The 26,653-nt window shown below is 41.3% G+C and overlaps 1 protein-coding gene across 13 annotated transcripts in view; it reads right to left on the minus strand.

Annotated features, from left to right (window-relative positions):
* svila (supervillin a) overlaps positions 1 to 26,653 on the minus strand; it is a 98,330-nt gene that overhangs the window by 26,135 nt on the left and 45,542 nt on the right. For 8 of the 13 annotated variants that reach the window (XM_061713148.1, XM_061713152.1, XM_061713149.1 and 5 more), the window contains 11 exons: positions 24,895 to 25,390; positions 22,203 to 22,368; positions 14,513 to 14,645; positions 10,651 to 10,704; positions 7,428 to 7,505; positions 6,894 to 6,950; positions 6,572 to 6,752; positions 4,572 to 4,655; positions 3,121 to 3,207; positions 1,507 to 1,684; positions 1,257 to 1,429 (listed from right to left, as the gene is read on the minus strand). In XM_061713148.1, the coding sequence (XP_061569132.1) occupies positions 1,257 to 1,429; positions 1,507 to 1,684; positions 3,121 to 3,207; positions 4,572 to 4,655; positions 6,572 to 6,752; positions 6,894 to 6,950; positions 7,428 to 7,505; positions 10,651 to 10,704; positions 14,513 to 14,645; positions 22,203 to 22,368; positions 24,895 to 25,390 (1,687 nt within the window). The remainder of the gene's footprint in view (positions 1 to 1,256; positions 1,430 to 1,506; positions 1,685 to 3,120; positions 3,208 to 4,571; positions 4,656 to 6,571; positions 6,753 to 6,893; positions 6,951 to 7,427; positions 7,506 to 10,650; positions 10,705 to 14,512; positions 14,646 to 22,202; positions 22,369 to 24,894; positions 25,391 to 26,653) is intronic. The other 5 variants (XM_061713145.1, XM_061713146.1, XM_061713150.1 and 2 more) reach the window with 5 other exon arrangements.

Raw genomic sequence — 26,653 nt, forward strand, 5'->3', positions numbered from 1 at the left:
CTGAGGTCTGCTCTGCACAATCACAGGAAAAACCCCCGAATGCAGGTCAATGCAGACTCCAACCAAGCACGTGCCGGCCGTTCAAAGGAAGCGTGGGAAGTTCTCCAAGTGTTTTACATCACTGACACTTCATGTGCGTTCTGCTCTAGCCGTCTGGAGTCTCTTTGTTTTTAAACAATCACTGCTAACAGATGAGTTTGGCAAAGACGCGACTCATATATCGCTCTCGGTGACGACAGAATCACAATATCAAAGGTGATCAGACATGGTTTTAGAAAGCTTAATGCATTCTTTAAGAGGTAAGGAAGAAGGGGACATCACAGAGAGACATGCAATGTAAAGTATTTGGTTATGTTTATCGGAGACTATGACACAAAATGGCTAGTTGCATGTTCCACCTGAGTATCTGAAATACCACCAGGTTGAAAATGTTGCAAAAATCTGAACTTCCATCCTCAATACCATTGATCTGTGGCTGCAAACACCTTCTAAGTACTTAAGCCAACCAGCTCATTCATAAATGATTCAAGCAACTAGACCAGGGGTCGGCAACCCGCGGCCCTAGAGCGGCATGCTGCTCTTTAGCGCCGCCCTAGTGACTCCCTGGAGCTTTTTTAAAAATGTTTGACCTTTTTTTTCCATTTTTTTCTTCTTTTTTCCTTTTTTTTCTTTTTTGTCCTTTCCTTTTTTTGTATTTTTTCTTCCTTTTTTAAATCTCGATATTTCGATTTTTTTCTCGAAAATTTGATTTTTTTCTCGACATTTCGACTTTTTCTCAAAATTTTGACTTTTTTCTCGACATTTCGACTTTTGTCTCAAGATTGTACTTCAACATCAATCTTCACATTTCGACTTTTTTCTCGACATTTCGACTTTTTTTTCCGACATTTCGACTTTTTTCTTAAAGTGCATAATGAAAAAAAAATCTTCCCCAGTTATAACTAATATAGATACATGCAGCATGTGTCGTCTTCATTCTAAGGCTTATACAAGACTTTTCATTTTTTGCGGCTCCAGACATATTTGTTTTTTGTGTTTTTGGTCCAATATGGCTCTTTAAACATTTTGTGTTGCCGACCCCTGAACTAGACACTGGAGATCCAGTCATTCTTATTTGGTGATATAAATCATACAAAGTCCTGCGTTATTGCATCATTAGCTCTGGATAATGTGAAAAACAACCTAAATTTATACAGAGCAGCCCGTTGCATTCTACGTCTCACACACTCTGCAGCTCTCCCTCCCCCCTCACTCACTCTTCTCCGTCTTCATCCTCTTGCTCTCCAGCAGGCCGATGTTGAGCCGCTGCTCCGTGTACTCGTGTCTGATGTCCTCCCTGGCCGCCAGCATCTTCAGAGGGTTCCTGGACGCCTGGACGTTCCTTGTGGGCCGCACCGCCCGCTTGTGCTGCACCATGGCCGAGGTCAGCCTGCAGGGAGGACGGAGGTGAAGGGTCACGAGTGACAGAGAACAGCTTCCCCCCCTCGTCCCCGGGCAGGAGCTCACCTCGGCACCTCAGGGTCGAAAATGGCATCAAAGTCCTCGTCTATTTCCACCTTGTTGCTGTTGGCCGGGAGATCCTCCACTTGGCGGTAGAATTTCGAAAAAGTTTCATCTTCCAGGGTCATCACTTCCTTTACCTTCTTCTCAGTCACAGTTATGGTCCCTTCTGTTAGCCCGAACACTGAGGATCAACGAAACAATGTGCATGTTGGTTTTAATGTTTTCTTGTGTGGTTATAGTATAAAAGAAGAAGTATGATCACACCTTTGCTCCAATAAAGACACAAACTTGCTGTTTTCACCGTGTATAACTGATTATACCACGGTCTGTGTGAATACTCTATTCTGATTGGCTGGCAGGTGTAGGTTAAAAGTGATAACCTACATCTAGAAAACAAGTTTGGTCAAATTGCCTGATATCTTTAATATTTTACATTGCGCTGGATCAACTGCCAGGTGGTAACCACGGCAACAGAGATTCAGAGAAGAAGATCCGGCTACCGCAGGACGGAGACATGAGTGATTTTGTAATTTATTTTATATTATTTGGTGAATTTAACAATTTTGATGACTGGGATGCAGAAGAGGAGGGAAAAGAAAACAGCGGAGCGGAGCTGAGCGGACTAGAATATCTCCCGTTGCTAAGTCGTATCTCAGGTCCGTCCTAGTTCCTGGAGAATCAACACTGTGTCCATTAAGGACCTTATGGGACGGTAGTGATGGTTCCAGGTATTAGTCAGACCCTCAGGTGTTAAAGGAAACTGAGTTATGGCTTGTTAAAAAACTTTGTAACTTACCAGGTTCCAACGGCTGCAGACGAGAGATTAAATAGTCGCTCAGCCGCATAAAGCATGAATAACTGATTTAATATTTATGTTTTTTGGTAAGTGACCGTGGTATAAGCGGGATAATGCCCTTCGAGGTCACATTAACATACTGTATTTTCTGGACTATAAGTCGCACCTGCATATAAGCTGCATCCGCTATATTTTTTATACAAGCCGCAGATATTTATGTTGTTAGATTAGATATTTACTACATGTACAGAAGGATTTTGAACTGTAAATGATGTACATGTTTGTACCTACTGTAAATAGATCTTTCCTAACAGTGTCTTTTAACACGGCAGCAACTTTGCTGATTAAAACGGGACAGAACCAAGAGAAAATAACCAGTATTTATTTATCTGTTTCAAATCTGCTTCTACCTACTTCTATCTGCTAAAGAAGAAGTAGCGTATTCCTCTTTGCATTTATTTTGTCTTAGTGTTGATTCTAATTCCAGTTAGAGCGCCCCGAGTGGTGGAAGAAAAATCCACAGAATAGCTGCACCTTTGTATAAGCCGCATGGTTGAAAACCTATGAAAAAAGTAGCGGCTTATAGTCCAGAAAATACGGTATATATATGGACTTCGCGGAGGCAAACCGTTCACGCCCCCGCGTCGTCCATATATTTATGATAATGGACACCTCGTCGGGCATTATCCCTTACTTAATGGTTCGTAAATGCATCAGAACTGATAAGGACTTGCACTCAAGTCTTCATGGGAAAACGCAGCTCTGAACGTGACAGCGATTCCTCATGCACGCCCGTCACGCTGCTGGACCACGAGCATCACCTTTACTGTTGAGCCTGCCCAGGAAAGACTCCAGCTTGTCCAGCTTCAGGTCCGTCTCCAGGTTCAGAGCTGGCGCGGCCTTGATCTCTGCACGCAGGAACACACATGTTCAGAGTTAAACAGAGTTAAACACCCGCACTGGCTTTCATTAACTAAAAACAACAAGCACAGCATCAGACCGCAGTCAAGTATTTTACAGGTTACAGCCAAGAGGCAGGACTTCATTACACTTTGATCATTTCACTCAAGTCTTTTAAAAGAGAAGCAATTAGTTATATTACGATTAGAACAATGAACCTGCATGAAAACACAGAGAAGGACATTTAACACGTCTCAGGTCTCTGGTCGAAATAACATTTAAACTCATTAATGGCATCAGTTTTGGAGCATTGATGTCTGGTTGAGGATTTTTTTTATTTTATTTATTTATTTGCACATTTTTGAAAGAGGAAAAGAAAGAAATACAATGCAATGCGTTTAGAGGAAATAAAAAAACAACATAATAAAAGAAAATGTGCTGGAGAGGTCAGAAACCTGAGAGGGCTTATCGAGTGGCCTCCCCTCTATGATACACTTCAGACAGTAAAACCAAAAATACTTTAGGAAAAAAAAACACAAGATGGTTAAATAATAGTTAAAATAGACATCATAAAAAATATGATGAAAAGTAGCAGAATGTAGAATATACCAGGGCTGGGGATCGATTCAAATGTCAAGAATCGATTCGATTCCGATTCTTAAGATTCAGAATCGATTATCAAGATTTGATTTGATTTGATCCGATTCCGCTATCGATTTGGGTTAGTGTTAACAGTTTTTTTGAGGTGTTGCATGAATTATATGACTGTAGTTCTGCAACATATTAATACTAGTATTATATTGAGATTCAACCGCAAGTATTGCAGCTAATGATGCTGTAAGGACCAATCAGCTCCCAGAATGCTGATAGAACTGCTTTCAGAAACATCATGTGGGTCAGAATTACCAAACAGATCCAGGGAGGAAACAGAGACGGATGAAATCAGTTTTATTTTTTTAACACATTCCGATTAAATTTTTTCCATTTTCGGTCTATTTTGGCTTTTAATTTTTGAGAATTTGGTTTTAAGCATTTTATGCAAATGTAGCACCAAGACAGTACATAAAGTAATTAAATATAGACAATTTATGCAATTATAACTGAAAACTTTCATGTTTTCATACCTTTAAACATATTTAAAGGCAAAAACATGGCACTGTCCAAAAAAACATTCCTTTTTGGGGGATAAACCAAAAAATACCAATAGTTGTAATGTAATGATGAAAAAAGATCGATCTTTAGACATACAAATCGATTTTTAGGAATTAACTCTGCTGAATAAACTTCACTAACATCGTGACACAAGGGGAATCAGAGGAGACTTCCAGTATGATCAATACTCACTGAAAAGTTTAAAAAGAGCATGACTGACCTTCCTGTGGTTTAGAGATGGCAGGACTGCCGTTCTTGGCTTTGGACAACACGGGAGACAGGAGAGCAGAGGGGGAGGCCAGGCCTGCACAGAAAACACACACAGGTCACCAATAAGGCTCTAAATAAGGTGTGAAGATCATTTAAACATTAAATAGACTGTTAAAGGCCCTGCTCGTCTCGGAAAAGTTTTACTTGAAACTTTATTTCCAGACCCAGTCAGATATAAGCAGGTTGTTGTTGAGCAGATCTGGGTTTTTGCTCTGCATTTGATCATTTTTAACAACTTTAATAACGTATTTATCACTGTTCTGATCAATACAGGGAAATATGCATGCTGCTTCACTTGAAAACAGCGCGTGCAGTAAATATTGTGTGAGCGTCTCCATACGGCTGGAACATCTGTCGCGTGCTAAACTGCAGCAGTCACAGCTGCTGGGTCGGAGCCACGGAGAAATAAATAGCCTGGAAAGCAGCCACAGATAAGGACGCGCTCGTTCCACCTCCTTACCGCTTTCATACGCAAAGCGTGTTTGTTCAACAGTTCAAAACGCAGCGGGAGGCAGAAAGTGTGACCAAATTAATCCGACCGCATTTACATCTGAAAAAGAAATGAAAACAAATCTTTACATTCTCGTGTTTTATGCATGAGGACAAGATAAGAGCTGTGTGCTCCGGTCCAAGTGTCAAGATTAGGTTAATACAACCTTGATGATACAATAACACTTGATGTATTAAAGCGCAGCGCTTGGAAAACTAACCACACCATTGTTGCTTCCATGAGAATTAAGAAGGTTTATGTGAAAGTATGATGCTGCTAATAAATGAATAAAATCCATCTTATTATCAGCAGGAAATATAAGAATGTGAAAGCAGATGTTTCGGAACTAGGAAGTTCTGGAGCACTCAGATGTGAGAAAACACAACACAGATGAGGAAAGACTTGCAAACCAACCAAGCTGGAAGGGTCATGAAGACATTTCCAAACTATTTGGAGTCCATTATTCACTAGTGATGAAGATTATTCCTAAATGGAAAAAAGTTCAAGAAGATTTGCTCCGGGAGTTCAGGCAAGTTCATCCAAAGGTCAGACCATGTAATGCTCAAATACCATCAAAACAGTTGCACCTCAGACTGTACGGGCCTCAGTCCGGCCTGGAGTTGAGCGTTAAGCTCCTGAAGGTCTGGTTCTGAACAAGTAGGGCTTGTCTGAACTTATTTCACTTGAAGCCTTTCGCTCTAAAAGGCCGACAACGAGAATCCTTTCGGCAGTGCCTGTGTTTTTAAACTACATGTGCCCGTGTTTTTAAATTACTGAAGCTGTTGTTTTTTTTCCTACATATCACTGAAGTCACCACTACTGCACTTTATTTGCTAAAACAGTTTGCACTCTCATTTTAATGTTTATTTTGTGATTGCTGTTATTTGTGTGTTATTTGTGGACGTGTGCTGCTGCTTCCTTGACCAGGTCACCCTAGTGAAAGAGGTCTTGATCTCAATGGGTCTTTTATCTGGTTAAATAAAAGGTGAAAAAAAAACAAAACGCATCATACACTGCAAAAACTCAAAATCTTACCAGGAATATTTTTAGTCAAAAAATCTCATTACACTTAAAAGAAGAGTCATTACCAGAAAAATAACTTGTTATTTGACAATTTTCACCTGTTTCAAGTAAATTTTCACTTGAAATAAGTAGAAAAATCTGCCAGTGGAACAAGATTTATCTTCTCATTACAAGCAAAAAAATCTTGTTCCACTGGCAGATTTTTCTACTTATTTTAAGTGAAAATCAACTTGAAACAGGTGAAAATTGTTGTTTTTTCCAGTGATGAGTCTTGTTTTAAGTGTAATGAGATTTTTCGACTAAAAATGAGACATTTTAACTAGAAATAAGACAAATATTCTTGTTAAGATTTGGAGTTTTTGCAGTGTACCCACACTTAAGCACAGTGGTGGCTCCACCGTTTTAGAATGACATGTGCGGCCAGCTTGCCCTCTCACCTTTCTTGGCCATGCGTGCGGCCACAGTGAACTGCGTGGAGTCGTTGGCCACTCCGTGACCCTTGCTCTTCCAGGCCTCCTCCCGGGCCACGATCAGCTGCTTCCTCTCCTGGATGGACATGTGAGCCTCCATGTCCTGGTTCTCCAGCTCCTGGTTCTCCATGTCACACTCTGCCAACCTCTGAGGAAAGAGGGGGGAGATGTGTCAGCTGTACCAAATCTACCAAGACTTCTGTGGATCTTTTCAGTGAGTGTAAATGCTGCTACTAGAGAACATGAGTGGGACTGGTGTCTGCACGGTGCACAGTTCTGACAGGGTCACCTTCCGTCTCCAAGGGTGTCTCTCATCCACCTGCGTGGGTCTGGGAGATCTGGTGGCCTTCACAACCAGAGGGATGGATCACGAGAGTGGAAAAGGATGAGGATTAAGACATAAGGATGAAAAATGCCAGAAATAAAACCCAAGTTCTGCACAAGACGGGCGAGCTGCAGGGGCCATGCTGGGTTTGCAGTGGACTGGAAAGACTATAAAGGTACGAAAAGATGGCAAAAGGCCGGTTGTGAAGCACTATGGAGCCAGAGTAGTCGTCATGTCTGCCTGCAGAAACATTTTTTCCAGAAAGCTTGGTGTGAAAGCAGTAACGTTGACAGGAAGCAGCGCTGATTAATGACGCCCAATCAAGCCCAATAATATTTTCCCTCTCAATGAGGAATTTAAAAGTGAATCGCTAACACACACTTTTAACAAAAGGTTTTAAAAAGGGGGACCTCTAATGTGTTAACGGGTTTTATTTGGGTTTAATGAAGTGGGTGGGGAGGAAAGCAAACAAAGTGCAAGACATGGGCAACACCCTACCTGACTGGCTGTGTCATCGGGGGAGGAGGTTAGGAAAGGAGGCTCGAGGGGAGAGAAAGTAGCAGCAAAGACTGGCTCCTGTGGCAGCCACAGAAAGACAAAAGTACACAGAGAAACATAAGGAGAAGAGAATAAAGAGTACATGCAGTACGTGGTCGGGATTTGGATATTCGTCAGTCTTGGGCCGAGGTGGAGTTGCAGGGATTTCATTAGTATGATGTCAGTTTGGGGTTGAGAAGAACCTTGTGGGTTTAAGAGAAGCTGGACAAAACCTTCTGTGATGTCATCCACAGCTTTTCAGAAGAAAAGCCTCTGCAACACGGCCACTTTATCTGAGTCACAGGTTTAAGCTTGTGCTAACCCTATGATAATCCTTAATATCTCCTTACATCTATTCTGACAAAACATGTCTAACTATTCTTATTTCAGGTGTCGTGACTGAAACGAGTGCTTCCAAAACTGGAATGAGAATAACCAGAGCTCTGCTGGGACACAGTTGAGACCGTGGCCCGTGGCTAGGAACCGTGGCTCCTACATGTAGCTCCTCCAGCCGATCCTTGCTAGAGGATCTGGGGAGATCCTGGCAAATATTTCAAATAGGACCTTGTGTTTCAAATGTTTCAGTGGTGGAAAGACCAGTAAATGCCGCTGCTCTTAGCAAGTGTTGTCCTCACAGCAGCCTGTTAGTTCAATTAACAGCACAACTAAATGTATTTTATCTAAAATACGAACGACTATACTGTGTCTTTATTCACAGGGCAGAAACCATGTTCAGAGATAGCGCTAAGTAGTACGTTGATTTCTGCAACAAACTTGGACATTTTAACAAGGGTCAATGAATGGATCCAGCCCCGGTGGCCAGATGAGGAACTGCAGCTTCTCTTAGTTCACTTAGTTCAGTGTTTGCATTTGATTATGACCAAGAGTCTGCATTGCGACTCGGAGGTGTAAACCAAGCAAAGAGTTTCTTACGAAACTCACTGTGAAGGTTAATCACTGAAAACACTGAACTAACTTTGTTAAAACTTGAAATGACGAGTCAGGATATCGTGCTTTGCTGTTTCAGTGAAAGTAAAAACTGTTTTAATGAGACTCGTATTTAAAATGCATTCATTAAAAAAAGGGTGTTTTTTTGGTGCCATAAAGGCTTAAAAATGTTTCATTCATTGAAATGTTCAGATTTGCAGGGTCCTATTGCATCACCGCCTGAAATCTGAGTAAACACTTTCCATTTATCTCCACCAAACTTCCTAACATGTTGCATTTACTGTACCTTTGAAGTGGGTGGTAAAAGCTGTAGTGGCAATTTTAAGTAAGGGGAGAAGTGTGGGATGGACTCTTTGAATGGCTGAGTCCGCCCCTTAAATCCAGGGATATTTTACTGCATCGCCGACATTTCCCGTCACAATTCATTAGACCTCATGAAGTTGTGTGAATTATGTGACCAAAGATCAGCCGTCAACTTGACTCCAAGCACAGTGCAGGTTACGGAAGAGTATTAGGGCCAGGCAGGAGAGAAATAAAAATAATATTTTAGAGGAGGAAGGTTTTTTTTATTTCATTATGCACTTTGAGAAAAAAGGCAAAATTTTGTGAATAAAGTTGAAATGTTGAGAAAAAAGGCGAAATTTCAACTTTATTCTTGAAATTGTGTTTCAATATTAATCTTGACATTTCGACTGTTTCTCGAAATTGTATTTCAACATTTCGACTTTTTTCTCAAAATTGTATTTTAACATTAATTTCAACATTTCAACTTTTTTCTCGACATTTTGACTTTTTCTCGAAGAGCCAAATAAAAAAAAAATCTTCCCCTCTCAAATATTTTTGCTCCTGCATGGCCCTAATACTCTTCCGTAGCAGGTACCGTCCCCTCAAGCACAGTGTAATAGTGTCCCAACAACTCTGAAACAGGGAGATAGACTCGAGAACAACTCCTACACAGGGCTTACATTCACAATAAAGAACTAAATGTAAATCGGTTAGAGAGGGGAAAAAGTTAAACGTCAGAGGAAATTGTCAAATGTGTGAGACAGAATATGAATCCCTTGGAAAAACCCAACAATCAGTGGCAAAACTGTTGATATGATAAGGGGGGGTAAGGGGGAGGGGTGCACACCCACAAACTAATAAGTTCATTACCTCCACCAACACCACATGAACACACACCTACACAGACACACACCCACCCACACACACTGCTGGTTGGATGTACAGTATGACACCCGGCTGCATTTATCAACGTGCCAGAAATAACATTTTCAATCAGCAGCCCAACTTAAATGGAGGGAATGTGCATGACGTCACAGATGAGACTTCACTGCAAAAACTCAAAATCTTCACAAGAATATTTGTCTTATTTCTAGTTAAAATGTCTCATTTTTAGTCAAAAAAAAATCTCATTACACTTAAAGGAGCTTGAGGCAGGATTGAGGCAGGATTTATGAAAAAAATGCGTACACGTTTTAAGTTTTCTAGTAATAATGTCAGATGAAGCGTTCCAAACCAAAAAGAATGAGCCCTCTAGTGTATCTCTCCGTTGCCTTGAACAGGCTGTGTGCTGCAAAATGTGCTGCAATTCGGACTCCCAATTTCCCGCGCTGGGCTGCGGATGTGACGTCACATGACGCTGCATGCACGTTCTCCCCGTTCTCCCGTGCCGGCTTCACCGTTGGCTGCAGTACCCCCGACGGCCGTCGTGGTGAAGGGTGGCGCTAGAGAGTCTCATTTCTTAAAAGGAGCCTCATGCTCCTTTAAAACAACACTCATCACTGGAAAAAACAACAATTTTCACCTGTTTCAAGTAGATTTTCACTTGAAATAAGTAGAAAATCTACCAGTGGAACAAGACTTTTTTGCTTGTAATGAGAAGATAAATAATCTAATTTCTGGTAATGACTTGTTTTAAGTGTAATGAGATTTTTTGACTAAAAACGAGACATTTTAACTAGAAATAAGACAAATATTCCTGGTAAGATTTTGAGTTTTTGCAGCATGTCAAGTCCAACTGCCTTTAATTTAAGCCCATAATCGGCTGCTATCCCATCTTTTCCACTAGTTGCAGACATTTTTGCCACTCAGTGCGTGTAAGGGTCCAGTGGGGAAGTGACATCAATGCATTCCCTCCATACAGTTGATAATTAGCAGCACAGTGTGTGTGTGTGTGTGTGTGTGTGTGTGTGTAAGTGTGTGTGAGAGAGGCGGGGCTTCACACTGGCCTTACCCACAGCTGGTCGGACACAGCAAAGTCATCAATCATCATGGGCGCTTCGTCGTCCTACAGATAAGCAGCCGGAGAGAAGGGACATTTCTGAAGGGTCTGGCGTCCCAGCGGTCAGAAATCACGTCACAAACCCTGATCTACCGGAGCTTTCCTCAACTCCCCATCTGATCTCTCTTTAAGCACCAGTTCTGCGTGGAAGTGGCAGAACTCCTGTCTGTGTGCGAGCCAGCAGGACTGGGATCTGCTGGGGGTATTTGCTCCAGGACACTAGTTTTCCAGCTCGACTCTGTGCTCGCTCTGCTTTGATCCGAGACAGGAAATGTTGCTGAGTCACGTCCAGCATCTCTCTCATGAATGGGAGGATGAAAACAAGATGAACGCTGGCTGCACTTCCTCTTGACCTGCACTTAAACTTGATCAAGTATTTAATGAGCCTCCTGATTAAAACATGATGCTGTTTGTTGAAAACAAAAAAAAAAAGCTTCTTCGAGTCCAGCGCTCAGTCACGCAGTGATGAATCACGGCCTTCGCAGCAAAGCTCTGCCTGACCTGAGGTCAGCTCTGGAGCTGAATAAACCTTGATAAGCAGCTGGAAACAAAGCCAGCGGTGGAGAATATGTCTAAACAGAGAGGTACGTGTACGCCGACCCAGCCTAAACCTCCCTTCACAAACACAGTGGAGACAGCAAAACAGAGACGCAGCAAACATTCAGAGAAAGAATTTAGGTTTATTATTTTTAAAAAGGTAAGAGACATGCAGACTGAGACAGACAAGAGTGCAAGGTTACATGGAACATGCAGCTGAGTGGAAAAAAAGATAGAAAACCAAAAAAAAGGCAAGATAAAACAGAACAGAAGACAGTAAGCCGCTAACGCTGTCATGTGTGCTTGACAGGTAGAAAAACAATTTGAAAATGGTATATACAGTGATTACACTTTGGAGGATGAAAAACATTACATCTTAATGTCTTCAATCAAAATAACTTACAATTAAACTACTCTATTCAAACATGTGTTAGCTTTACATATGCAGGTCTGAAAACTAAAATGAAATAATCTGCTGACACAGAAAGTGTTTCAGGACGGTGTGACAAAAGTAAACTTTAAAATAATCCATTTTAACATTTGATTTAACATTTTAATGTCATGTGAAATGCTGCACATACATTTTAGAATAATGTGCAGTGATGTCCTGTCATTCTTGCAAAATTATGACAAATTCATTTTTAAAAAGTCACCTAAACTTTAAAATGAAAATACAAACTGAACTCCTTAAACAGGTCGGCTTAATAGGTGACTGATACGCGCCAAATTAAACCATGATCAAGCTGAATGCTTGAATATTAGGGCCAGGCAGGAGAAAAATCTAAATATTTTAGAGGAGGAAGATTGTTTTTCATCATGCACTTTGAGATAAAAGTTGAAATGTTGAGAAAAAAGTCAAAATGTCGAGATTAATGTTGGAAGTACAATTTGGAGAAAAAAGTTGAAATGTTGAGAAAAAAGGCGAAATTTCGACTTCATTCTCAAAATTGTATTTTAACATTAATCTCAACATTTTGACTTTTTTTTCTCGAAGTGCACAATAAAAAAAAAATCTTCCCCTCTCTAATATTTTTTCTCCTGCATGTTCCTAATACTCTTCCGTACTTCCCCAGCGAGGGGAGAGTTAACCTCTCGAGTGCGTCTGGGGTTTGCCCTGAACCCTCCTGAGACATGCTGTGGGAAAAGGCTAAGAGATATCCTGACCACTGACCAAATCCCAAACAAACACGTCACCCCGAGTAACAACTGTACTCAGTTTCTACAACCGAAGCCCTCACCGCTACACTCCCCTCACCTGAAGAGGGCGCTACGCTCAGCCGCATGCGCGTGTCCTCACCACCCACAGCTACCAGAGGTGAGTGACTACGTTTACATGCATCAATAACCCTTTTCTAACCGGAATAGCTAAATAACCCGGTTTTGCACGGCCATGTACTGTAAACACCAATAAACCCTTTGAATAACCGGAATTTGCTCATATTCCGGTTTTTAAAAACCTCAAAATGACCCCTGGGTTACTCCTTTTCTAACCCGAATATTTAGTCATGTAAACGCCTAACGGGATTTCCCCATCAGAAGGAACAGGAATTTGTTTTCTGTGCATGGCTGGAGGCTGGAGGAGATCCGGTGATAAAACTAAACGACTTCCCATCGGTTTGGGTTTCCATTGTTGTTTCTCGTGTTGAGTTCTGCGCATCGGTATTACGGGTAACTTATACCGGGAACTCGTGCAATGAGAAACGTTCCGCGCTGTTTGGAGTGCAAAAGTAAATTGCGATTAAATGCGTTATTTATTTTTTTTGTTGCGTTATTTTTTTTTGTCGCATTATTTTTCTGTAATTAATTAATCGTAATTAATGCGATAAAGTCCAAGCCATAATAAAAACAATTAAAATCACAATTGCCAAAAGCACAAGGTCCAACTCCGCCGAGGACCATTCCAACAGGGGCCGACACATGAAAACACTCCCTCTCACAGGAAAGGACTCCTCCTTCTTCTCCTTTGGGCTTTTCCCTTCAGGGGTCGCCACAGCGAATCAGTTGCCTCCACTGAGCCTGTCTTCTGCATCCTCTTCTCTTACCCCAACATGTCCTCTTTCACTACATCTATAAACTTCCTCTTTGGTTCCTCTGGTTCCTCCTGCCTGGCAGTTCATAACTCAGCATCCAAACCTCTAACATGTGCTGTCCCTCTGACGTCCTCATGCCTGATTATATCCAATCTGATCACTCCCATAGAGAACCTCAGCATCTTCATCTCTGCTTCCTCCAGCTCTGCCTCCTTTCTTTTCCTCAGTGACACAAACAACATCTCTGCTCTCACCACAGTTTGTACACCTTTCCTTTCATTTTTCTCTTTTATCACACTTCACTTTTCTCCACCCGCTCCATCCCGCCTGCACATGTTTCTTCACCTCTTTTCCACACTCTCCATTGCTCTGAACTGTTGACCCCAAGTACTTAAAATCCTCCACCTTCTCCATCTCTTCTCCCTGTAACCTCACTCTTCCACTTAGGTTCTTCTCATGCACACACATATACTGTAATTCATATACTGCACAATCACAGGAAAGGACTCCGTGAACCTCTAACTGTGTTTCCATTACTGAATGTGTCAGGAGGGTTCTCGGTAGGTTTGAGCGTTTTTCAAACTAATCCTGGCATACTGGAAAGAGCCATACTCAAACATCTGTCAACCCCAAAAACATCTGATTTGAAGAATGTATTCACCACAGGGACTCCACTGATTACATTTTAAATTATCCACTGAGACGTTGTCCATATCTGTTCTTTGTGAAACTGTATAAAATCTAAAATGATGATTAGCTGATTTAATTCCAAGATTCTTGCATATTTACGCGATGAAAACAACATGCCGCATCATGTTATGTGACCGCCTTAGAAACCGTATCCGTTTTACTGCTGAGAGCGCAATAAATGAAGATTATGTGCGGTACAGTCCAAGAACAAAAAACGTGCAACAGCTGTTTGAGAAAGAGAAGAAGAAAGATACAAACAAATCAAAAGAAACAAACACGGACATGCACAACCTCTCTGTTTAGAGATATAGAAAACTGTTACCACCTGCCCACTCATTCTCAGCAACTGATCTCATTTAATTTCTGCAAGCGTACAACCATATGATATAAATACTGTCAGTATGTTGGGTCTGTGTGTGTTGGAACTTGTTTAGAAGGTGTCGTAACTGAGTGCTCAGCACCTTTCCAACGCTTTGGTTAAAGAACAAACAAACTACTCGAGTTACCGGAGGTGAAACGCAGGACAGTTGGGTCGGAGGGTTAAGTCAGGCGGTTACCTTCTTCTTGAAGCTCTGCTCCACTTCCCAGAGCTGAGCGTGCTCATCGCTCGCCGCGCACTTCGCCACGTCCTGCTTCTTATTGATCCGGCACCTCCAGTCGTCCTCGCCGCTCTTCTTCAACAGGGCCACTCTGAGGGGAAAGGGCAAAGAGCGGTGAGATCAGAAGCACAGCTTCACATTTTGTTCAGAAAAGTATCACTTCCTTTTCTCAAATTTTCCAGCGAACAACACAATTTATAATATTCTGTCAATATCCCCTTAATGCAAGGCTCTAATTTCTGCTTTCTATAACACTATACAGGACTGTCTCAGAAAATTAGAATATTGTGATAAAGTTCTTAATTTTCTGTAATGCAATTAAAAAAACAAAAATGTAATACATTCTGGATTCATTACAAATCAACTGAAATATTGCAAGCCTTTTATTATTTTAATATTGCTGATTATGGCTTACAGCTTACAGAAAAGAAAACTGGAGGACGGCGTGATGGCGGAGTACAGGATCCGCAAGTTCATTTCTCCACCGCGAAAAAGAATTAGAACTTGTGAAGGAAGCTTTTGCAAAAAAAGACCTCATAGTAAAACTTCTGAGAGCAGCATCTCAGATATTGCTGCTCTAATTTCGAGCATCCAAGAAAACTCATTCCCACCAAGAAAGAGGATGAGGATAGAAGAGGAAAAGAACTTGGCAACAGCAACCATCTCTGAGTCTGTTCCAACTACTGAGAGTTCAGTGACTAAAAGGACAGAAGGTGCAATGGCCTCGGCAATAGCAAGCACCTCTAACAGTAATCCCACTATAGAGATGTCATATTCAGAAGTGTCAGTGAAGACAAGCAGCAATAGAAGGGAAAGGAAAATAAAATATGCAGATGAGGTGAAAGCAGAGAACAGGATCCACAAGACCATTTCTCCAAAAAGAGAGAAAAGAGTCCGATTTTGTGAAGCAAACCTTTGCCAAATAAGATATTTTAGTGACATTTCTGAGAACAGCATCCCCAATAGTGAGAATATATTTCCACAGAAAAAGATGAGGAAGAGGATGGAAGATGAAATGGAAGTGGCCATAGCAAGTACTTCTAAGTGCTTTGGAGCACTTTTTCAGAAGGTAAGAGGACGAAAGATGACATGACCTCAGCAAAAGCAAGCACGTCTAATAATGTTGCTACAACTGATATTTCCTCTTCAGAAAGTAAGGGGGGAAAAAGGACCTTCAAACTTGTGAGAACTTTTAAAACCGTTTCTTCAGTTGAGAACTCCTCAGAAAATAAGTCAAGAAGACTCTTCTCCAAGAACAACTCTAAGAAGGGGAAATGAGGTATAATTTATAGTCATAAATAGGCCACTCTACGTCATAGAAGGCCACTTTAGTCATTGCCCTTTTTTTGTTTTTTTATGCCACCTCTTAAATGTCTGAATAAAATTTTAAAATGTAAAGCAAGCTGCTTGGAGATGTTATTTTAGCATTTGTCTTCAACATGTGCACCTGCCATATTAACACGCTCCAGTGTGTAGAACAAGAACACTGATGCAGGAATGCTGTTTGTTGACTTCAGCTCAGCATTCGACACGGTTGTTGATGCTAGTGAAAAAGCTAAAACAGATTCAATAAAAGCATGATAAAAAAGTGTCATTATTGTCCTATCAATGTGGAAACGGGACAACTTCCTCAGACAGAACAGCCGCTGGTGTCCCTTCCTGCTCACAGCTTTGCAGTTCTCTTTAAATTTTAGGGTAGAGTCAATGATTGTCCCCAGATATTTATAGGACTGCACTTGTTCAATCACTTGTCCCTTAATCCTAACAGGTTCAGGTATTTTGGCATTCTTCCTGAAATCAATTGCCATGTCTTTGGTCTTTGTCCAATTGAGCTGTAGGTATGAGTCTTCACACCACTTGACAAAGTTTTCAACCACAGGGCCGTGGTCGTTTTCATTTCCCTGCAGCAGGCTAACAATCACAGAGTCATCTGCATACTTTAAAAAGGTCTGTAAAGGTCAACCAGCAGATTATATACACATGTTCTGGTCCTGCCCCAAACTTAACACATTCTGGAGCAGCATTTTTAACGCCTATTCCACGATGCTTCAACAAGTCATCAACCCCAATCCTGTATGTGCCCTGTTTGGATTCACTCCTGAAACACACTCCCTTAAAGGGAAAGCTCATGTAATTATAGCTTTCTCCTCCTTGATTGCCAGACGTCTCATCCTTCTTTCCTGGAAAGAACCAGCTCCACCTAACTTCACCAGGTGGATTAGAGATGTCATGCATTTTTTGAAGCTGGAGAAAATCAGATACACCCTTAAAGGCTCCTCACAAAACTTTAGGAAAATTTGGGCTCCCTTTTTAGAGTAGTATTACAAACACCACTGAATGACAACTAGAATATTATTCCCCCCTTTTTTCCCCTTTTCTTTCCTCCCTTTCTTTTTTTTCCCTTAATTTTTAAATTTGATCTTTTACACTGGAATATTATGCTATATTGTATATGCTCCTTCTGTAATCCTGGGTTGTACAAAAACCTCAATGGACAATCATTTTTATGTACATCTGGACTCAAAGGGACAAAGGGGATTGTTGGGAGAGTAGTGGGTGGGTAGAGGGATAGCTAAGTATTTGAATATTACAGCCGTACAGTACTATGCTTGTATTCTCTATAATCTGTAACACTGTAAACATGTGTATATTGCTTAATGTAAAACCAATAAACATTTCTAAAAGAAAAAGAAGCACCGCTTCACCCAACGTCACTCCACTTAGGGTCAAAATCAAGAAGTGTACATAAGAAAACGAGAAAATGTCGCTGCCTTTCAGTGAACACTACGTGCACTCCTCAGAAACAACTGGTTTTCAGCCTTAATTTGCCATAAAATGTGACCTGATCTCCATCCAAGGTATCCATGTAGTTTGTAAATGGACATTGCAAAACTGTGGCAACAAAGCACATCTAAAAGTCTGAGGATGTCACTGGGATTGAGCAGAAGATCCTCCGTAGCTGCTGAAGGAGGTCTGACCAGCTATCAACTAGGGATCTGAGTCACAATACTATATAGCAATATCCACATTTTGGGATATATTGAGTGTTGTGTTATACACAGTTCGCTGAAAACTGTAAAAGGCATTATGCCTCTTAAAATCAGAGTTGCACGCACATCAGATACATTTAATTACATTGTTTTGTACCATGAATTATTATTCATGGTACAAAACAATGTAATGCAATGTATCCATTATCGTAACTATACAAGCTAAAGCTACAACATATTTACATATGTTTTTCAGATTATTTACTTCATATGAAAATGAATAAAGTCGTGCTGGTTTACAACCCGTCTGAAACATGATTTATTATTTGGAAAATAATCAATATTTTTGCCCACCCCTGTTATCAACTTAACTCTTCTTTTTAAACTCCAGCACTGTGATTGTTTGACATGAGAAACTATAACTGCCTCAGTTATCATCTTTAACACATTGTGTGTCTATTATTTTGACACAGACTAAGATGAAAACATGTTTTAAGAAAAAAAGTGAAATCCAAATGGTTCAAATATGTTTATCGTTGTGAACTGAAAGCGTACGAGGCGTGCAGCGGTTACAGGGTTTATTCTGCACAGCGACCTCGGCTAAAACTGATATCAAGCTCCTAAAAGTAGACAGATTTATTTTGTCATTAGCCATGTGAGCAACTGAAGTAGAGATGGAAACAAGGGTAAATGAACTGCTGGGCCCCTTTCCAATAACCCAAATACACTTACAACTGTAAAACAAACTGATTACGATGATATTCGATTTACAAGAGTTATGTTCAACTGATTTTGACGGACGAGCAGAGACGACCAGGGTGTCGTCCTCCGGATCAACAAGCGTTCCTATGTTTCCTCACGCTCTCTGGCTCAACCTTTTTGATTTGATTTTTATTTGTCTCAAACACGCACAAGCATAAAACAAACGGTATATATAATGATGTAAAAAAAAAAGAAGCACATTGCGATGAAGTGCAAGTTAGAGAAGCTGAAGGAAGCAAAGCTTAACAAGTTCAGCCCCCCCTTATATTGTCATATAGTATATAATACAATATATAAAATACAATTACATATACATATATATACATACATACACACATAAATACATACACACCTATACATATACACATCCATTTACACACATATACATTCACACATACAGATACAAACACACATTCATACAAATTTCAATTCCATAAGAATCTTCATAATCCATAAATCAATGCAATCCAAAAAACTTGCTTCCCTGAAGTTGTCCTGTCACCACTGTTGATACATAAAGCAGAAATCTTCCCACGCGCCTATTTGTGTCGTTAAAGGGGGGAGATGGCAGACGCTGAGCAGAAGCAGCAAGCAAGTCATTTCCAGCTACAGTTACAAAATACAGCACTGGCTGACGGGACTGTACTGGGAGAGTATTTGAAAGTCTTTACTATTGACACAAAAGTAAAGAAATTATATCAAGTGTCTACGAAAGAGTATTAGGGCGAGGCAGGAAAAAAATAAAAAATAATATTTTAGAGGAGGAAGATATTTTTTTCATTATGCACTTCGAGAAAAAAGTCGAAATGTCGAGAAAAAAGTCGAAATGTCGAGAAAAAAGTCGAAATGTCGAGATTAATGTTGAAGTACAATTTCGAAAATAAAGTTGAAATGTTGAGAAAAAAGGCGAATTGGCTTTACGATTTGATTTGAAACACATATCACACATATGCAGTTGCATAACTTCAGAAACGTAGCCTTAACGTTCCAAGGATGTCTCCAAGGATGTAAGTTAGTTAGTTAGTTAGTTAGTTAGTTACGGCTGCTGCTGCAGAGCTGTCAGTCGCTCTAACTGGATTTGATGGAGGAGGAGACATTTACACTTTATTCACCAAATTGTATTTCAACTTTATTGTCAAATTTCGACTTCATTCACGAAATTTCGACTTTATTCTTGAAATTGTATTTCAACATTCATCTCGCCGTTTCGACTTTTTTCTCAACATTTCGACTTTTTTCTTGACATTTCCAATTTCAACATTAATCTTGTCATTTTGACTTTTTTCTCAAAGTTGTATTTCAACATTAATCTCGACATTTCGACTTTTCAAATTTTTTCTCGACATTTTGACTTTTTTCTTGACATTTCGACTTTTTTCTCGAAGTGCACAATAAAAAAAAAAAAACTCCCCCTCTCAAATATTTTGCATGGCCCTAATACTCTTCCATAAATGTCACCGCAGAGAGACGTTGCTGAAAAACTCCAATACAGTATCTGCACCTGAACTTTCCTCCACATTTGCATGAGGAGTGTGTTGATGTGGGATTTCACACGCGGGATGGTTATCTCAAGTGTGGAGTGAACAACAACAGAGGCTCTATTGTCTGGAGTCGGGAGAAGATGAGGTTCATAACGGAGGGTCAGGATGTTGGCAGGGCCGCTCTCACTGCCACCCTCTGTGACAGAGCAGGATGTGTCCTCACTCGGTAACAGAGCTCCACACCGCTGCCAAAAACAGGACGCTGCCAGCTGTAGCCGAGATACAGTTACCGCCTGCGGCCAAACGCCATGCAAATACGCGGCAACGTGTTCACAAAGTGTGTGAACGCGGCGACACATGCAACATACACCCCTGAACATGTGTTAACATGTCGTTTTATTATGTCACCAATCAATTTAGAGCGTGATGTGAGCCCAGCTGCCCGGGACAGTTAATTCAGCGTGACCTAAGTGGACTTATGCAACAGTCCGGAGGTAAACAGATAATACATCTGAAACAGACTCATTTCACGCCATCGTTGGAAACTTACATCCAGTGAACTCGGAGCCGGGTCACACCACGAGGAAGTTAGAAATGGCTCACAGATAATGAGGAAAAAAAGATTTAGTTGAGAGCCTGTTTTGGTTTCTAATGTGATTATCAACTTTAAACCTCCAACAGAGCTCTCTTTGTTTGGCTCCGAGGATGGAAATATGTTGTAGCTATATGTGATATGGTGTCATATTTGTTGGAAAGTGGGACATCACAGACCCACTGCAGTTTGAAAACAGCCCTTAACATGTCTCCTTTAAACTAACGTATCGACAATGTTGGTCTCCTCATGAAACGTTGTGTTTGACGGCTCCATTCCTGCACTTTCACCACCAGCTTCACAGACACCAGAGGTAGGGCTGCAGACCGTCTCTTGAAAAACGAAATCGTCCCGTATTTATAAACTAAAGTACGTCCCGTATTGAGCTGACAAGGGACGCACTTTGTCCCGTATTACTGTGAGAGTCAGAAAATAATCATAAAATGCCAATGGAAAATGGCATTGAGCTGTTGAGTTCATAATTTATTGTTTTCTGTTTTACTACAACTGTAGCTACAGTCGTGGCCTTTGAGGCACAAATATGTTTACAAGTTTTCTACAGATTTTCTGTTTGCATTCACCATTCTGGGTAGAAAAACCTCTAAAATTCACCATTCTTGGTAGAAAAGCATCTAAAATTCACCATTCTTGGTAGAAAGCCTTTCAAATTCACCGTTCTGGGTAGAAATGCCTCTAAAATTCACCATTCAAAGCCTCTAAAATTCACCATTCAAAGTCTCTAAAATTCACCATTCTGGGTAGAAAGCCTTAAAAATTCAGCATTCTGGGTTGAAATGCCTCTAAAATTCACCATTCAAAGCCTCTAAAATTCACCATTCTGGGTAGAAAGCCTCTAAAATGAACTGAAAACGACTTGTTATTGCACTAAAAATGTGCACTATTACAGAATGTTCTGCTTTCTTTCTATTGTTTATATTAATGTATACAATTTTAAGTTCAGCAGGACAGGTTTCTGTTTAAGAAAGACACTTATTTTATTCAGTTAATTTTGTTATTTTGTATTAAAGTGAATTGCTGGATAATAATTAGTTTTCCATGTGTTCATGGCATTCAAAAATATGCATCTAATTCAATTCAGGTTCAAGTCAAATAGTTAAAAAATTGTTTAACTCACAAAAAAGGGGCTAAAAAAATTCATCACGCCAGGAAAGGTGAAGGCAACCGGGTTGATGAGGTGTCCCTTATTTATTTTTCAGGGAGTTGGCAACCCTAACCTAAGTTAGTAGCAGCTCCACCCCCCCCCCCTGCATGGTTTTATTCTGACCTGGGTCTGTGACGCCACCCAATCCTGCAGATCTAAACGCGCTTAACGGAACGACACACCTCCCAACCGAGGCGAGGAGTTTGGACGACTCAGAAAAAAGTGATCCCATTTTGATGTGACTAATATCACCTTCATCAGTGCATCCGGGCAGGAAGACTACTTGTGAAGTGAAAAGTAGGACATCATTTCAATCGGGGCATCTATAATTATCTAGAAATGACATCTGTTATTTAGAAGGTTTAGTGTAAATATAAACGCGGGAACGATCTAGGTCACCTCAAAAACACTGCTGCTGCTTCGTCTTCATCCTGGAGAGTCCCGCATAAAAACGACAAATCTAATAACCCACTAACTCACTTCGACTTGTCCTCGTGACTTTGTTTTGCACTTCCATCTCTAAAAGTAACTGAAGCAGATTCCTCACTTCCCGCGGTCTTGTGTTTGGCTGAACTGGTTCACAGAAGGCTACGGTGGACCAACATTGAAATAAAACTTAACATGTCTGGTACAGAAAGTGATGTAAGAAGTGGACTCCCACCTCTCTCTGATGGACATGTGTCGGGCTGACATCATGTCACTCATGTCGCTCATGTCGTCCCCCAGCTCGGCCTGAGCCGGGTCACCTGCGTGTCTCCCTGCTGGAGGCCAATCCTCACTCACGGGAGATCCCGCCGCGTCTCTGGACGTCACTTCCACGGCCGACTCTGCAGCAAGAACAGAGAAGCACAAACACAACTGAATCAATACTTTGACAGCAGCTGTGCAAACGTGAGCACCGCTGCCTTGCTGCACTGGGACAGGCTACTTTAAACCACTAAATAGTGCTGTTATTCCAGAACTGCAGGGCTTTGTCGCTCTCTTACAGTCCAGCAAACTCAGCAGGGTGGGAACAAACGTCTTTCTCGCTCACCGGGAGGTTTCTGTCCGGATGCAAGGAGCGGCGCAGATGCTTCTCACAGCATTTAATGTCTCTGCCACGGTTGTAATCAAATAACCTACAGTACGCTGCAGAGACGCCCGGCTTGTCTCGCCGACGTGCTACTCACAACCTCTCTTTACTGTTCTCTGGCAGGTCTCACTAAGATCTGAAGGAATCAGTCTACCGCAGCTCAGATATGAAGGAAGAAAGGAGCGTGAAGGTTTGAAAAAAGGAGGTGTGGTTGGAGAAGGGACTGACAGAGCTGATAACTTTGTGTGTCAAACTGCTCTGTGGTCAAAACTCATGGGAAACATGATTTGTTTTCAAATGTCTACAAATTTATAACAATAAAAAAGCTGAGTTAGCACCAGGAAATCATTTTTCCCCATCCTGCTGATTCATTACACGTACAGCATTATTTGATTTTCCTCTTAACTCAGTTAATGCTTACATTATTTAGCACAGGGAAATCAGCAAATCATGTGTGCAATATCTGTAAAGTAAAAGTAAGCTGCAGAGGAACAAGAAACAACCACATCTGTGGAAAACTAACTACATGCTGCCCTTAAAAACAGCACTGAGTGAAGCCAACAAGAACTTGCAGGCAAAAATCAAAGCCACCGGCTGCAGCTTCTGCTGCGTTTCATTGAAAAAGTACAGTCGACTCCAGTTCGGCAGTCGCTGTCCGACATTTAACGTCAAAATTCAGCCAGCTCCGGTTTCACTACCTGCTGTTTCAAATACTGCTCAAGGTTTAGGAGATCTGGTATGAGAGGGCTTTTATTGTTAACAATGATCAGAGCAGGCCCTGTCACCTGCTGCAGGGGAGGATGTGGAGGTTTGCTGTTTGTAAATGACATACAGTTGCACGTTTCATCATAGCAAAACTCCAACATTAATCACATGTGGAGATGACTGTTGGCTAAAGCAGAATTTGTGGGTAAAATGTGCCAGGGGCTACACTTCTATGGTGTATCGTTTTCACCGTCCGAGTCCAGCTCAGGGTCCTGCTCAGACCGGCTAATCAGGATCAACTTCATCCACCTCCCCGTCAGCTTACAAACCTTACAACATTAAAACAGGAAAAAGTGGGTCCCGTAGTAGAAGAGGCTGTGGGCAGTGAAAGGATGAAGCTTGTGCTCCCGCTGTGCTATTCTTCATTTCACTTTATTTTGTGTAGAGGGACATCCTACATTGATAAATATTTTAAAATGTAAAAATAGACCCAATTGTAGCCAAAAGGCTAATTTGCATTGGATTTGCAAAAGATACAAGCAACATGACACGACACACAATATCAACAACAATTAAAAATCGCACAACACTGCAATTGTTCATACAATAATCAATTAATGATCAGAAATTTCAGACGTTTTAAGCCAGGGGTCTTCAACCAGGGCTCCGCGGCCCCCCTAGGGGTCGCGGAGAAACTGCAGGGGGTCCTTTTTTAACCAAAATAATTTGTTGAAAAAAGTTTAAAAAATAAAAATAATAATAATTAAAAAAATAATAATTAATAATAAAAAATAATTAAAACAATAATAATTAAAATAATAATTAAAAATGATATATATACACACACACACATGAATGAGAAAACTCCATTAACAGGTGATAATAATCTACTTTTGACAATAAATATTTAGTCTACAACTCTACATAAATGATTCCCCCGACGTGAGTCATGTGACTAATGTAAAGTTTAGAGCAGAAAAACGAGCTAGCTAGCTGTTTAAGAAAATAAAATTCATTGCAAAATTGACTTGGCTATTTCCTATTTAACGCTAGTTAGACCTGATGTATAAATTAGTGACAGTAACGAAGCCTAAAGCTGGAGATTGTAGCGTTCCAGCTCGGCCTAACGTTACTCCTTCCACGTCTGACGAGGACAAAGTTTCATCAACCGTAAACACGTGTAGCTAATAACCCAGTCAGGAATTGGTTAATAAGGTGATATAAGCAGAATAAAACACATTCTAAACTTGACACGTTAAAAAAAAGGGAAAACATAAGAATTCCAAGCGGGGGTCCCTGCTCTGTTTTTCTCCCCTGATTTAAGCCATTCCTTGAGATTTCCCTTAAAGGAAGAGTATGAGGGACAATCCCTTATTGTAGATGGAAGGCTGTTCCTGGTTTTCCCGCCTACAACAGATAACACATTCATCCCAAAGGTTGGTCTATGGGGCCCGAGCGTTCACACCACCCACAGATTTCCTTCTGAGGACTCTTTCAGCGGCGCTGGTGCAAGACCATGAAGGCTTTAGTACAAAGTGCAGGCATATCTGAAGGTTTGAAAATGCTGGCCTCTTACCTCCGCTGAGGGCTCTGCCTCTGTAGCTCTCACAGAGATGTGCTTCCTCCCTCAGAAGAGCCCTGTGCTCCTGCTTCCCGTGGAGCCTGTGGCTCTCTGGGCTGTGCAGAGCGTCCTCTCCCCCCCCTCCGGACAGCCACTGCTCCACCCTCTCCTCGTCCTCCCCTTCCCCCCACCTCTCCCTGCCGCTCCGGGGCTGGGGCAGAGCCGTCTGCCTGGCCGCCGTCTCCGGAGAGGAAAGCCTCCTCTTCCCCGCGGTCACTTCGGTGGGGTTTTTTTCTCCATGTTGCGAGGTCAGGGGCCGGTGGCGGTCCTGGGACTTTGAGACGTCCGGGTTGTAGGGCGTGCTGGGGGCGAGGGGCTCCACGCGAGCCGTGGCTCTGGTGATGTGGATGTCTCCGGCGTGGTCGGTGGAGACGGTGCCTCCCGCTCGGAGAGCGGAGGATGATGGAGTTGAGGGGAAGTTTCCAAAGCCAGAGCCCGTACAGTTTTGAAGCTGGAGAGAAACAAACACAAGTGGGTCAGTTTTTGCTAAAAAGGGCTGAACAACATCCCTGGGCCGAGTGCACACACAAGCAATCAAGAGAATCATGCTGACTCGTCACAGTCTGACTGACTCATTGCACTTCCTGGACATCAATGGACGGCCTATCTTGCTGGTCAAATGCAGCCCACATATACAAAGCCATGCCAGCAGTCGTCCCCCCCCTCCGCCGCATCACACACTCTCACTCACACACAATTCAGCTCTGGCTGATGATGACACACTCCACAAACTCCTTCAGATGACCGACCTGACATTTTTGCTGAGCAACCACTGAGAAGCAGCAACAGACGTCCATTAACAAGTGCACGACTCTTGTAAAAGGCTATTATGCAAATAAAGTCCTTCAACTGATTTTTTTCTTTTGCTCTTTCCTTCCTCTCTGAAGAGGCCGATTGTTTCAAATGTCCCAAAAGACAAATAGCTGCTTTCAGTCCGAGTGGTGGTAAGCAAAAAAAAAAGAGAAAGTAACAGATGAACTTCGTGTCTATTGTATGGAAGAGTATTAGGGCCATGAAGGGGAAAAAATATTTGAGAAGAGAAGATTTTATTTTTTTTATTGTGCACTTCGAGAAAAAAGTCGAAATGTTGAGAATAATGTTGAAATACAATTTCGAGAAAAAAGTTGAAATTTCGTGAATAAAGTCAAAATGTCGAGAAAAAAGTTGAAATGTCGAAATTAATGTTGAAATACAATTTCAAGAATAAAGTCGAAATTTTGTGAATAAAGTCGAAATGTCGAGAAAAAAGTCGAAATGTTGAGAAAAAAGTCGAAATGTTGAGAAAAAAGTCGAAATGTCGAGAAAAAAGTCGAAATGTCGAGATTAATGTTGAAATAAAAAAGTCGAAATATCAAGATTAATGTTGAAATACAATTTCAAGAATAAAGTCGAAATTTCGTGAATAAAGTCGAAATTTCGAGAATAAAGTTGAAATACATTTCGACCTTACTCGAAATTGTACTTCAACATTAATCTCGACATTTCAACTTTTTTCTCAAAGTGCATAATGAAAAAAAAAATCTTCCTCCTCTAAAATATTATTTTTATTTTTCTGCTGCCTGGCCCTAATACTCCTCCGTACTATCCTCTTCTTCCCCACAGACACATCTTTCATGCACATGAGCCTTGCTGAAATGCGACCAGCACCGTCCTCCATGCACATGTCTCGTCCCCCTTTATTGGACCGGCGGGTGATGAGCTCTGACTCAGAACT

The sequence above is a fragment of the Cololabis saira genome, chromosome 22 (assembly GCF_033807715.1).
Source record: "Cololabis saira isolate AMF1-May2022 chromosome 22, fColSai1.1, whole genome shotgun sequence".
In the NCBI taxonomy this organism is placed as follows: Eukaryota; Metazoa; Chordata; class Actinopteri; order Beloniformes; family Belonidae; genus Cololabis; species Cololabis saira.